The 14,729-nt window shown below is 34.7% G+C and overlaps 1 protein-coding gene across 2 annotated transcripts in view; it reads left to right on the top strand.

Annotated features, from left to right (window-relative positions):
* CCDC91 (coiled-coil domain containing 91) overlaps window positions 1-14,729 on the top strand; it is a 115,911-nt gene that overhangs the window by 62,099 nt on the left and 39,083 nt on the right. For both annotated transcript variants that reach the window (XM_038154189.1, XM_038154188.1), the window contains exons 8-10: window positions 997-1,104; window positions 12,828-12,920; window positions 13,098-13,166. In XM_038154189.1, the coding sequence (XP_038010117.1) occupies window positions 997-1,104; window positions 12,828-12,920; window positions 13,098-13,166 (270 nt within the window). The remainder of the gene's footprint in view (window positions 1-996; window positions 1,105-12,827; window positions 12,921-13,097; window positions 13,167-14,729) is intronic.

Here is a 14,729-nt window from a genome sequence, read left to right as displayed (position 1 = left end):
AAAGATGGGGATTTTTTTTCTTTATCTGCATTTGGGCCAAAGGTCTGTTTTCTGTAAAAGTCATGTCTGTTTTAACTTACCCAGTCATTTTGACTACTTCAGTATATAGATTACTAGTTAAGAATAGTTTGGTACACTGTGTATAAATAGCCCGATGAATATTTGGAAAGTGGCAAAAAGACTTCATACTAGCAGGGAAAAAGGCTTAAATCCCATGAGCCAGGTAAATGTTTAGCTACCCTCATTGTTTAGGGAAACCTGAGCATAATTATTCAAATGATAATTTGGTTTCTTCATGTATCTTCAAGTTTTTTATTTCTGTTTCTGCATTCAGATGCTGGAGGTTTTGCAGGGCTCAGCCCAGAGTGCGTGGGTTCAGGCGTGTGCACAAACACGTGCTCACACACTCACAGCTCCTGCTCCCATCAGCTGTTTGTTACTGCCTTGGTACTTTGACTTTCCACACTTCGACTTCCACTGCTTCACATTTGAGTGTGAACATCCTGGGGGGGCATTCTTTCATGTTTTATATTACTCAGAATTTCCATCTGCTTTTACTTGACTTGTGGTTGTGAAGATCATGCTTGGCCCATGGGATCTTACACAGTGCCGAGAGGATGTGGAGTTTTGTCAGCCAGGGAAATATGTCTGGCTTTTTCTTTTTTTTTTTTTTTTTTCTTCTCTTCAGCAGCTTTCATATGCTCCTCTTCTTGTGTGGTCCCACTAAACTGAGTATATTTAACAGAAATACTCTCTATCTTCTGTGTGCTGCTGTCTTTTAGGCAGACTGTATAAGAAATCTGAGATACAAAAAATGTTAGTCATGACTGAAAACAAGGTAGTGTTACATAGAAAGGTACTTTAATCATTGCGCATTCCAAATCATAACAGCATTCCACATCTGATTGTAGATGAGTCTTAGTGGATCTGCAGTTACCAATAAACATCCCAGTTATATCTTTGTTGAGTATTTTGTGCCTTTTTTTTTTTTTGCAGGCACTGCTACAATCTACAGTTCAGCAGCAAGAAGCAGCTATTCAAAAGCAGTATCTATTAACCATTGAAAAGCATTCTCACAAATGTGAAGAGCTCCTTGATGCTCAGGTATGGATGTGCACATGCAAGAATCTCCATGATTTTCTTGTAGTGTCAGCTCTTTCATGTTTGGAAAAAATATTAACACGTATGATCCCCAAAGAAAACGATCCATCTCTCACCTTGTTTCCTCAGCATGCCACTAAACACAAGTATTTAAAAATGCTAAATAAATAAAGACTCTTCATCTGTTGGGATCAAAAATGTTCTATAACACTGGAGCCTGCTTGGAACAGATTCAAGGAGAGTGTAGCACTGAGAAAAAGTCTCTGAGCAACTTAATACTTACTTCTCAACAGCTGCCATTTTCTGTGGTCTTGGAGAAACCTTTCAATTATTTTTCATTTACGTTGTTAAATGCCGGATTTTATTGTGTGGGTTATGCATGATTTTTTGGTCCAAATTTTGAGGTGGTTCTTAGATGGTAGACGAAAACATGTGTTGTCCACACCTATTTTTATTTAATAGAATTCTTACCTAAAAATAAAAAGCTGTGAATTATATAATATCCAGAAATATATATATGCATTAATGGCCTAAAGTGGCTCATTTAGCATGACTTGGGTAAAAGCACACTGCACAGCAAGTATTTGAGATCAGAGCAATTAGAGATGAGCCTCTGAACAGTGTTAACCTGGTTTGTTATCAATAAATCTTGGTTTGACTGAAGTGCAGCTCTTGAATCAAAATAATAATGACCATGAGCATGGCAGTTTAAAAACTAAGAAGTTAATTTGTTAGTAGCCCCCCCTGCAGTCACTCATATTGCAGCTAAGTTGTCTTTTAAGTACTGTTAGCAACAATTCTGCAGAAAATACCAAGGATAATTTAAAAAAAAAAAATTTGGAGTATCTTAGTCCTAAATACGTCAAAAATCCCCTTGAAGGACTCCACTATTTCCCGAAGTGTTTTATGACCATTTGACTGTTCTAACCATATCAATTAACACCTAGTGCAAATCTGTGTTAAATATATAAGCATCTGTGTAAACAGTATGAAGCAGAGATGTCATAATGTTGAGAAATTGATTGTATCATGAGTGAGGTTATTGCATAGAATTGCAGTTATTTAATGCTTGCTATAAAGCTCTGTCTAAGAGCACGTAAAAATGATTTTTTTTAAATGTTTTGTGTTTTTTAAATGAACACATAGTTTTCTAACTTGATATCCCTTTCTGAATGTTAAAAGGAATGAATCTCATGAAATACAGAAATTTCACAGGAATATATTTTGAGATTGTTCTTACAGACCGAGCAATAACTTGCACCTGTGATCAGTCAGATTTGCATCAAAACCCCAAAAATGGGACAGAAGTGTGGAAACATGTTGAAGAGGTTCAGATTTACCTGGGGAGAACCCAACAATGTAAAAAACTGTTCTTGTTCATAGGACAGGGAGTGGTTACGACAAAACACAGTGCCCAGTTCACATCATGTCTGTGTTTAACGCCCCTTTGGATCCCAGAAAAAGTGTAAATTTTGTTCACTAACTTCCAAGTCATTTCTCATTCAATACAATCGAGGTTTTTCACCTCTAATTGTAATGTAACACTGGGATTTTGAAGCCTAATCAAATAGACAAGTGTGGGTACTTGTGGTTGAGCTATCAGATTTAATTAAATATGATTTATACTAGCAGATTTTATTCACTCATAAAACTTTGTTGAAAGACCTGAGAAATGGGTGGTATGTGTTTTTATTCTTTTTGAACGCATCTATTCTTAAATGTATGTTTTCGTGTTTACTTTCACACTTCTTTTTCTTCAAATGATTTTGTTATGTGCTAACATAACAAAAGTTGAGTTTGATGAAATTACTGCTGCTATTTATACACAGATTTATTGCTGTTTTATGTTATGGGATTGTACATGCATAGCCACCTTTACATGGAGATCTATGAGTCTTTGTATCACTGTAAATAATTCTTTTGGTGCAGCAGTAATCAGACAGTGCAAGTATACAGTCAACACAAAAATCACTTCCTTTTTTTGTTCCCTTCTAATATTTGTGCCTTACAAGCAGTATTTTGCTTTGAAAGTTTTAAGCCTGTGTCAAACCACTTGCTGAATATTTAGGAAAGCTGTGCTTGTCAGTTTTACTTTACTAGAGTTTGACGATATCAGAAAATGCCAGTAGGAAACAAAACAGTTCTTTACAAGTTGAAAAATCACAAATTTCATCTTTTTCTGAGACACAAACCTTTGATGCCCTCTGAAAATGAACATCAACTGTGATCTTATGATTTTACTTATGGGCTGTGTGAAAATACATGGTGAAAAACCTAATCAACAAATTTTTGAATACATTTTTTTAATACTCAGAAATTCGTCATACTATCATTACTATTCAATCAAAGCAGATGGTGTTAAAATGTGTCTATAGCTAGGTACATTTTTTTTTATTCTTCTTAAAATACTCAATGATCTGTGTATCAAAATAAAATCTTAAATATCTACAGCAGTTATTTTTCATGATGATTTTATGTGTCTGAAACATGCCTTACATTTGTAAATGCAGCAGCATTTAAGACAACTAGAGTTACCCCCATTTTTCCAATGCTTTATCATGATGTTGGCTGTCATTTTTAGGATGAATCGTAGTTCAAAATCTCTTGCATGAAATCTTTTGTCTTTTTGAGGCTCACTCAGAGAAGTACTGGTTTATCTTCAATATGAAAACAACTGCCGAAAGGTCAGTCAGAATAAAAACTCCACTGGCTGGAGCTCATTTTTTAAAGTTTATGATGCTTTCAAGAGCAGCCTGTGGACAAGCAGCAAACTGTGTCACAATAGTCACAAACTGCTGGAATGTGATAGGTGTCTTATGTTCTCTAGTATTTGGATGATTCATTTTGATGTGTTTTGCATAACCTTTTGTGAAAAGTACCAGTATGTCTCCCAACAACTCCTAGAATGTAGAAAGCACTATTCTTTTACAGCAATTGTTTGTATGCCAGGGAAAATGTTTGCTTCAATTGGAAACCCAGTTTCAGAGGAGATATAATTTTCTTTGATTTCAAATAACTGCTTTTATAACTACTCAAAATGTGCCTCATGTTTCTCTAATAATCCTTATTTTATGAACTTTGGTTATGTTTTTCTTCTTTTGAAAGAGGCTCTGTGTTTTTCCCATCTGATGGTAGTAATTGTGAAATTTTTTTAATGCCTGATCTTGAAGGGGCCATATGCACACTAAATTCTGAGAGTCTTGTGAATATTTGCATTTTTAGGAGACATTGGCCAAATTTTTACAGTGAGAGTAGTAATGCTAAAGACTTGCAGACTGAAAATACTAACACTGCGGTGGGCATAACCTTTCTAGTTCAATAATTCCAACTATGATAGATTTGGAAATTATTTAGAGTATTTACCATGTCCCCTTCTTTGAGCATTTCCTCTCAATTCCCAGAAATCTTGTCGTTTGCTGCTGTAGAAATATTTGTTTATTCATTCCCTTCAAAACCAAGTACTTCCAATCAGTGCTTCCTGTTATATTTTCATGTAATTCACCTTCACATAATTCATCTAGTTGTGTGTTTTCACGGCTGCTGCTCTTTGCCAAGAGTGAAGTTGAACTTTCTCAGAACTTAAAGGAGCAAAAAAAAAAAAGTATTGATTAAAATCCTGTGGCAAATTTAAGAAATGTATTCCTGAATTCTTGATACCTCCTTGATTTCCATGTGTATAGAGAGAATCAAAATGAAAAGAGCAAGAACCAGTTTTCTCTTGCTGGAATGGCTTTTTGTTTGTTTGCTTGATTGTTTTTTTCCAAATTCTGAAAGTTTTTCAGGATTTAGTCTACTTGAGCAGGGAAGTGGGACAAGATGACCCACTGTGATCCCTTCCAGCTTGACCCATTCTGCAATTCTGTCACTCCTTGAAAAAACCTGGTAACAGGGATAACTGTTTGGTAGCTTTTTTTTAAAATATAAACCCTTACCAGAATTTACTAACCCAATTTCAATATACCCACCCTCACATGCTAGTTAGAGGTTGATTTTGCAGTCCCTTTGCACTGTTAATTCAGCCAGGACACTTTTAGAGTCTCCACCAAAAATCTTATTGGGAAATTACATTTGCTTCCTTGAATTTATCAAGTGGCACTTGAAAGTAGCTCTTTAGAGTGATTTTTTTTCTTTCTCTCTTTTGCTTATATAACTTGTTATCTTCAGACATTCACTCTTGTCGATACTCTGAACAGCTAAGCAATACAGAATTATTTTTCTCCTCAGTTATTTTTCTGTCAGCTGTAATTGAAAAAAAAAAACCAAACTGGGTTTGTTCTGTTTTGCTGTCTTTCATTATTGAATATTTCGCTGTTTACATTGGTCATATTTTAGAAGTTCATTTCCTTTATTTCTTCCTGATAAATGGAGCAATTTGTGGAGAACTCATATGGGAAATGAATTAGATCACAAAATAGAAGAAGTCATTGATACTTTTTTATTATTGTCACATTTTTATGAAGTTGTTTATCTCTGTATCCCCAAGTGTGTTGGGTTTTTAATGACCTCTATTACTATGTATGCTTTCCAAGAAAAGTATTTTCATTATTAGATGTCTTTATATATCTTCCTATGTTATTTATAAAAACAATGAAGTACTTATGCAGCAAAATGTTTTAAAACTCATTTCATCCTCTGATGTAGCCCAAATGATAACAGTTTGTGCACCCACTGTATGCTGCTGAGTGGAACCCTGAGTACAAGCCTATCCTTAATTATTTTATTACTGCTATTACACTTTTTCTTTATATTTACATTGTTTTAGCTTTTCTCACGTAATGATGTTTTGCTGTTTCCTGAGCTGTCTCTTGGAAAAGCTCTGCTGCTTTGTTAGACGCTTGGACCTCAAACTGGCAAAAAGATACAGTTCAACCATGCAGTAATAAGTTATAATTTGAGGAAGTGGAAATATGTACCAGATGTTGGAATTCTCCAGACAGATTTTCCACCTTGCATTGCCAAACACTTGAGATGCCACAGATAGTGAGGACAGTGTAAGAAACCAGTTACAATTACCAGTCCTTGTCTTATGACTTCAGCAGAGCTTAGCAGTGCTGAAGAAAAAGTTCAGTATAGAAGAAAATGCTGTTAAATGTAGACAGCCTTGTTTAAAGGAGCAGAAAACCATTACTAGTATTTTAATAAGGTTGCCTTTTTCCTCAGGATAATATTTTGAATAGGGTGTAGAAATGGGAATATTTTGATAACATTAGAAAATCATGGTGTGTTTTCGTTACATCACCTTCCTCTCACATAGATAATAATGTTTCCCATGACCTGTGTTATTTCTTCCTACTGTTAGATCCCTTCATGAGAGACAGAAATAAAAGTAGAACTTAGTGAGTTAAGGTTTCTTTTAAAATAGATGAACGGATTTGAAGTGTTGAATTCTTAAAAAGCCTCATCCAGTGTTTTATTTTCCGTGCTGGTGAATGAAGTGCTGAAACATTTACTGAATATTGCTGGAGATAATTTTCCCCAAGTCTTGAGAGAGGAGGATGGTTCTGTGTCCATATATTATGAAGGTACAAAAAAAGTTCCAGTATTGCAGATGACATTATTTTGTTTTTTCTCTATTAAATAATTAACTACAATGCAGTTTCATTAGATTAAAAAATTCAGTAGATACTGGTCAAAAGGAGAACTGGTCTTTCACTGAGGGTGAATTAGACATATGAATGTCTCAATACACTGATTTTGGTAATGAAGGCATTAAAAGAAGTTTCCAAGTATCCTTTCTTTAGTGTATGACAATTGTTTCCTCTGATGAAAGATCTGTGGAAGAGGGAAACACCAATAACTTGTTGCAGTGATACACCAATTAATGCAAGGCCTCTTTTTCCTGTTTAGTTTTAGGATAGTCATATTGACTTCTGTTGTTCTGTGATGTTCTTTGCTGTTTTATTTTTGGATTATTATCTAACTGACTGCTTTTACATAAACGATGAATAACAGCTGACAAAATTAATTAATCCCTGTTAAATTTGTTGATCCTTGCATGATGATTTACTCAATATTGAGAAGGAACCAATCTGCAGAAACAAAAATTGGATGTCCATTACTATAGCAAAAAAACCCCTTTTTATTTACTAATGAAATCCTGGACACATTTCATTTTAAATGAAACAGTACAGGACTCAGAAAGAAACTATTTTTTAAAAAAGCATTTCAGTTCATGCAAGACACGCATCTTTTTTTTTATACTTTAAATTTGGAGTTTAGGATTAATTGGAATATGCAATGAATTATATCTGCACTAAGTTAGAATTAGTTATTGCTAGCTTTAATGCATCATTTTAGCCGTAAAGGAGCTCATCTCATGCCTTATTTCATTCGCCCCTTAAGTGAGTGTAATATCTTCCATGTAATCCTTCAAATTATGCTTACCTGAAAGAAAAATTTCACAATTCTTCAGAAATAAATTTAATATATAAAAATAACGAAAAAGACTGACTAGTTGCTATTGTGATTAAATCTGTTTACGATGTCTTCTCTGACTCACATTCCAGGAAAAAAAAAAAAAGAAACATTTTTTTGATTTCTTTTTTACAGGAATCAAGAAAAACCACAGGACCTCTGTATTTATATTTGAATCTACATCAAACGATTTTCATTTGGAACCATTGCCTAGAGAACTTCTTGCAGGGAGGAAAACATTATAACCTATTTTTGAATGCCTTTTGTTTTAAGCTGATTTTCACAAGACTCTTCTTGACCCTCTCATGCTACTTTCCAGAGGGCAGGGTAGAAATACTAGTATTTCTCTCCACTGTGGAATACCACGTCTTATAAAAGTTTGGGGGTTTTCTTCTATTTTTTTTGGAAATCTCTTTCCTATGTTTTACTGGGCCATCATGTCATGAGACAGTTTGCTCTTCAGAATTTTCACAACTCAGAATTTTGCACTTTTAACCCTATACTCCCCATCTAAGGAATAAACAAAGATAAATTATAGTTTTGTTGGAAAGAAGTGAGAGTGCTGAGCTATGGAAACCAGGTAAAGAGATGTATTGAAAAGCTGTAGTATTTGTTGTACCTAAGCTAAAGGTTTTTTAGATCTCTCTGGGTATCTCTAGGTAGTGTTCAACTCTCTGCTGTGCCTTATAGATAGCACACACGGGGTGAATGTGCAGCCTAGGAAACTTAGAGTGAAAACTGGGTGAAAACTTCCCTGGTGCTCTAAAGTGCAGCTTTCACTGATGTTTATTTTTGTCCCTCACTGATTCATGCACCATACTTCCAGTTCTGTAGCCATCACTTTTTATCAGTTTCCATCTTTGCTCTTCATTCCAGAAACTCAGTAAGGTATATTTGTTTATTAACAGTTGGATAATTTGATTTGAAGTTCCAACATATTTAGATTGGTTTTTTGCCTTTCTTCTGCTTCTTAGGTTGTTGATTAATAAAAGAAACCATCACTTCAACTTCTGTTTAAAAACTTCATGGAACTTTTCAGGGGTTAATAGCTTTTTTCCAAATTTAAGGCTTCCTGGGCAAATCACCATCCTAACTTTCACAGGAAACCTGGAAGACACTTGGTTACTTTTCACAGTGCTTTTAGGTCTAAAGAACTCATTATCCTACTTACAGGAGACAGATCACTCTGCCTAGAAAGCTTTTATTAAGTTTGTTTGAAGCACGGGCAGTGTGCTCTTGACAGGCGCAATTACCAGGAGAAAGTGGCCTCTCCATTGCTTGGGAATTAGAGTTCAGGGTATATATAGCTTAGAGTGGTACCTGAAGTCTCAAAGCTCTTCCATTATTCCTTTAATACTGTCTGAGAGAGAGGGGAATGCTAATAATTCTTACCTTTGGAAACTGCAAACGCTGAACGAGTTCATTCAACTCCCACCCTTTGTCTGGCTTTAATTCCTGGTGGGAAAGGGAGGGTTTGTGAGATAAAGCTGCTTAGCTGTAGCCATTTAACTCGAGAGATCTTTGATTCTGCAGTGGTCTATTGTTCAGAGGCCTTGACTATAGCAGAAAAAAAATCTGCAAGCCAAGTAGATGAAACTAAAACTTCTTGTAATCTGCTGTGAGCTAAAAATACAAGGACACTTGAAAGCTCTCAAACGTGGAAGTGCTGAAGTGAAACTTTTACCTTCTGTTTGTTTTTAACCTTCAACTCTCTTTAATAAATTTGTCTGAAAGACCAACTGAGGAAGCACTGATTGTATGTAAAGTTCACTGTGAGCATTTAGTACCAGACTCTAAAGTCATTCTGCATGTCTAGAAATTCAATGTACCAAATGCTTCTCTATAATAATTTCTACTTAAAAGGGTGTATGGATTATTTTAAAATCTGAAATATAAACCTAGCTGTCCAAACTAAAGAACAGTTCCAAAAGGCTTAGAATAGCTTGTGATGTAGATCCATTAAAACTAACAGCTTGGAATTCTGTTGATACAGTTGTTAATAACTTTCTTTGAATTACTGGTTGTTGGTTTAATTTTGCCAAAGTCTGTCTGAACACTGTCATTATACAGAAAGAGCTAAAACTTCTTTGTTGGCAGAAACCTTTACTATCCATAACTTCCAAGATTTCCTGCTCAAGTGATATGCCTAACCAAGATCCCTCAATATGCCTTTGAAAGATCTGTGCTTCTGAAATAAGGAATTCAGATGAATTTGGGTATATTCTTTTCTAGAAAATAGATTAATAATACCACCAAGATCACTCCACATCATTTTAATAAGCACAGCTCTCCGGGACATTCCTATGAGGACTAACACTGCTGTGGGGCATAGTACTGTGGAGAAAACCAAGACATTCTTGATTAGTAATTAAATTGCATATTAATTTCATGCAGAATGGAAGCTTTCATGTTGTATTCACACTAATTATGTCATTTGGGTTTTCTTAACTTAAGATGTGTTTGAGGGAGAAGCAGTTCACATAATATTTTATTATGGTTTTTTTTCCATTTCCATTTACTTTTTTTTTCCATATAATTTATGTAATGCAATAGCTTAAGGTATGTTTCTCTCTGAAAAACAAGAGTGACCAAATATAGATTCTGAAGCCAAATAAACAGTTCTCCAAGGTATTTTTCTGGGACTAATACAAGAGAATTTGCTTTACTGGGTTGTATGGACAGCTGTTGCAACATTTGTCATGATAAATGATCTTTTGGAAGTTCAGATATGAAGGTAATCATCTATGGGAGGATTATTCCACATGAATAAGCATTTATATTACAACAGGAAAGGACATACCAAGCTATTCACAAGAGACTTACAGTATTGAAATTATAAATTCTGTATTTCCATGAGAAGTAGTGATACTATTTAATGTAAAATAAGTTGTATTAAATTATGACAGAAGTTATTAACTTCTATTTTGAAAGCTAATAGGGTTTGTATTTAGGGTTTTTATTTGTAAGGACATTTAGAAAGCATTCTAATTGCCCTAATGAATACTTACCTCTGGTATCTTGAAAAATATGAACTAACATGTTTTTATAAACAGATGCAATTCTTCATGAAGTTTTTGCTGAATTTCTGTGAATTCTCTAAAACTCCAAATGCAGTACCATATCGATATTGTAGTCTACCAAGGAAATAGGGGAGCCTAGCTTAATCAAAGTAATCACTTCTGTCACAGCAGCCTTCAGGTTTTTGGAATTGTTTACTTACTAGACAACTTTTTTGCAGTTAGAGTTTTGGTTGTGATATCTGTATTTTTCAGGATTGCAGGTTCCTGACAGGTTAATGAGAAGTTAACTCTGATGGAGGGTTAGATTATGTGAAGCACTGTGGTCAACAAACTGTTTCATCATCGGGGGGACAGACATTGATTTTCTCCACTGGCCTTGCGTACATGTTCTATATTGTATTAATGCAAATATCTACATTCCTGGACTTCCAGGATGGGCTGGAATGCCCTTTTAAACGTACATGGAAAATAAAATTTTAAAACTCTTCTGGAGTTTAGAAGCTGAAAATTTTGGTCCCATTGAGAATGGTGTGAAATACATCTGGTAGCTGCCCTGTTGTGGCAACTCGAAATGTGGATACAGGTAACCCAGAAATCTGATGGATGATCTTCATATAAAACCTGGAAATCAGATGGTCAGAGTCAAGCTGGAATTCACTGCCTGCCAGGTGTAAAGTAGAAAGTCTCGTCTCACTGAATGAACTGACTTCCATTTTATTGCAGGTGTTTTCAAGATAGAGGTGATTTTCTCTAAGGAACTCTCCTTAGAATCTCCTGTGCCAATTCTCAATAAGCAAAATAAAGATTCAGTATTTTGCTTGGCATGATTAGTAAACTTGCATTTGTGGCAAATGTCTGCAAAAATATTTGCATGTTTTTGTTTTATATTGTGTCAGTGTGAAATAATATATTTACAACCTGTGCAGCTAGTCAAGTGAAGAGTCATGGAGAGCATATAACTAATTAAATCCATTTATTGTTTCATCTTTGCATTACTGGGAAAATGTAGTTTCTGTAAGTGCCCTGATAGTTAAAGCTTATGTCTGAAAACATAAGAAAAGTGAGTTATACATCATTAAGTATAAACATGATGTGAATTTTGCTACTCCTTCCACAGGTGTTTTCCATTAGAATATGTCTGCCACATTCAGACCTATTTTAAGTAAATTCACAAGGAAATGCCTCTTTACGTGTTTATCCTGGAAGGGCAGATAGGCGTTTTACTTTATAAAGCAGTCTAAAAGTTTTCTATTCTTCAAATGAAAAAATATTTTTCAGAACATAGTATTGCAGTTTGGTAATGTATTTCTAGCTGCCATTACAGACACTTGAAATTAAAACATAATAAAATTTGTGAAACAGAAATTACTGCTTCTTAGATATGCTGATGAAAGGATTATTTGCCTGCTTAGCTGTATGTGTAAAAAATTATGCTTGTTATATACACTTAATATAAAACTCTACTGTAACTTTCCTCTTGGTGAGCTTGTAAAATTTTATTGCATTGATACTGTACTTTCAGGTTATAATAGATCATCTCTTATATAATCATCTATCATATCAAATAACTTGTAAAAAAATGACTCGCTATCAATTATATCATGACAAATATGTCGCATCAATAATTTCCAGCAGTAATTTTTGGTTTTGGGAAACAGCTTAGCTCTTAGAGACAAAACCCACATCCTGCAAATTCTTTACTTGATACAGGGAAAAAAAATTGATGTAATTATGAACAGTTCATTGTCTGCATATAGAATATGAGGTCACTTCAGAGTTCATTTACTCCCTGAAAAAAATGTTTCGGATGACAAAAAATCGACAAAAATGCAGGGTTCTCATTTGTTGACATTTCCTGGCTCTCCAGGGTCATGATACCACAAACGGTTGAAACATTTGCCTTCTACTCTCTGTACGTACAACTGAGGTAGTGCAAGACTAATTTAAATTTTGCAACTGTTTAAATGAAACAAAGTGTGATGCTGCTTAGGCCATCTTTATCAGTTTTGTAAGTGTTGCTTTTATGTAGCAATTAATTTTTCAACTTCTTTCACAATACTTTTTATACTGAAAGGAAATATTAATTATTCAGGAAACTAAATATTTCTTATTATTGGAATTTTTTCATGATATGAAATCACTTAAAGGAGTTCTGTGAATGTAATTTAACTGAATCTACATTTGAAGTAATTTTGTGAGTAACTGACAAGTCTAAGTGTCTTGGATGAATTCTTTTTGTCTGTTTTACTCACTGGCCATGGTTAGTAAAATATGAATATTTTCTCCCTATAGCATCAGCGCCTTCTTGACATTTTGGAAGCAGAAAAGGAAGTGTTATCAGAAAAGATAGAAGAAGCTATGATGCAGCAGTCGCAAAAGCACAAGGTACTGCTTTTGTTTATCAGAAAAATAAGAGACCAGCATCATGGAGTTTATTGGGAATGATCCTGTCACAGTTACTGACAGGAAGAGGAAGCTTTCTTAAGCACTTTGACCATTTGAAATTACTTTTAGCCACACCTTTATTGTCTATTGCAGTTTAATTTTTCATAACATTTGCAGGAAATGCTGGACAAGTGTTTGGATGAAGAAAGGCAGAGAAGCAAGGAGGCTCTGGCAGCTGCTGCAAAGGTATCATTAATTAGTGGACATGCCATGTGGATTCCATGTGTGTCATTAGAAATGCCAAGCTCAGACACTCACTTTTGTTTCATAACTATATTTATCAACATCTGAGTTCTCATCTGTGCTTAGAAGAAGCTGGTTCTACTGAAGATGAGCATATCTGCTATATCCCATGCCTTGATGCAGAGATGTAACTGCCTTCTCTTGGACAATAGTCTCTGAATTGGTTATAACAAGAAGCCACAAAATTGCACTTCAGTTGTTGCTGTTACCTAAATATTTGTTTTTGTGGTCCTTTGACATCAGTGCATCTTGATTTGAAGAGCTGGGTCGCAGGGTCAGTGATGATCTTAATAAAACAATCATGTCTTATTGAGTATGGTCATCCTCAGTGAGGAGAGAACTATTATTAAAATCATATACCATCAGGGACAGTTTAACAGGTTTTTAATTCTTTTATATAAGCTGATGTTTGGCTAAAAGTGACTATTCAGTTTTTAAATATGATTTCTCCTGTCTATTTCATTATTAAGTGCATTGGTGATAGGAGAATAATTTTGCCAATTTTAAGCTGGAATTAATTTCTAATACTAGTGTAGAATCCAGTACAAAAGATCAGTTGCATGTAATGATCTGGGGAAGCTAGTGGTGGGTATTACCTGGAACAGTTCATCTGTTATATTATATATAACATGTATTATAATTTTCTGTATGTCTTTCTTGTGTAGTATATGAACCCTGGCTGAGCACCTCACTGAATAACATTCAGTAGCATTACAAACGTTTCTTATGTGGTTGATATCTACAGGAAAATGTGTGTATAATAAAACATCCTAATTTAATTTTTGTATTTTTAATATCTAAGTAGAAAATCAAGTCCCAGTGAATTGAAAAAAACAGCTTTAGTTGGAAGTGTAGGTATCTGATGAATAAAGTATTTTTAAGCTGAGGGATTTGTGATTAAGTTTTGTTAGTCCATGTTTGCTTATTTTGCTCTTCAGTTTGCCAATTTTTATCTGTAGGTATTATGCAGTGGTTGTCTTGCTGATAAATATATTATTGTAGCTATGCATGTGTGGAGCTGTTGGCTTCAAATTCTCAGTGATTTCAGGTAATGGTTGAATATAATGATTGGGGAGCAAATAAAACAGTACTTCTTGTAGCATGGCTAAGGAACTTCGGGAGGGAAGACACATTTGTTTTAACAAATGTATATTGGCTGATTTTGTACAGAAAATGCTCAGACAGTTTTTGCACTTCAGGTATTTGTAGATAAGGGCAGGACTATCTCTTACATGGGAATATCAAGGGAGGCCCATTATGTGCCTACTCTTGCATGGGTTTTGCTGCTTTTTTTTTTTTTTTTTTAATTAAGCAAACTAGTTATGAATGCCAGTGATTTCAGTAGGTGGAATTTAAGAGCCTTCCTGTAACTTCCTTTTGTAACTTCCTTTTCTGTAACTACACAAGTCATTGCCCAGAGGTAATACCTGCTTGGTAGCACTGGGTAAGATAAATTGAACCTCCTAGTTCAGAAGTGAGAATATTCACATCCCATATCTTGTGAAG

This window comes from Motacilla alba, chromosome 1A (genome assembly GCF_015832195.1).
Source record: "Motacilla alba alba isolate MOTALB_02 chromosome 1A, Motacilla_alba_V1.0_pri, whole genome shotgun sequence".
Lineage (NCBI taxonomy): Eukaryota > Metazoa > Chordata > Aves > Passeriformes > Motacillidae > Motacilla > Motacilla alba.
The sequence above is the reverse complement of the archived record's forward strand: the minus strand, read 5'-3'. Positions and strand labels throughout refer to the sequence as shown.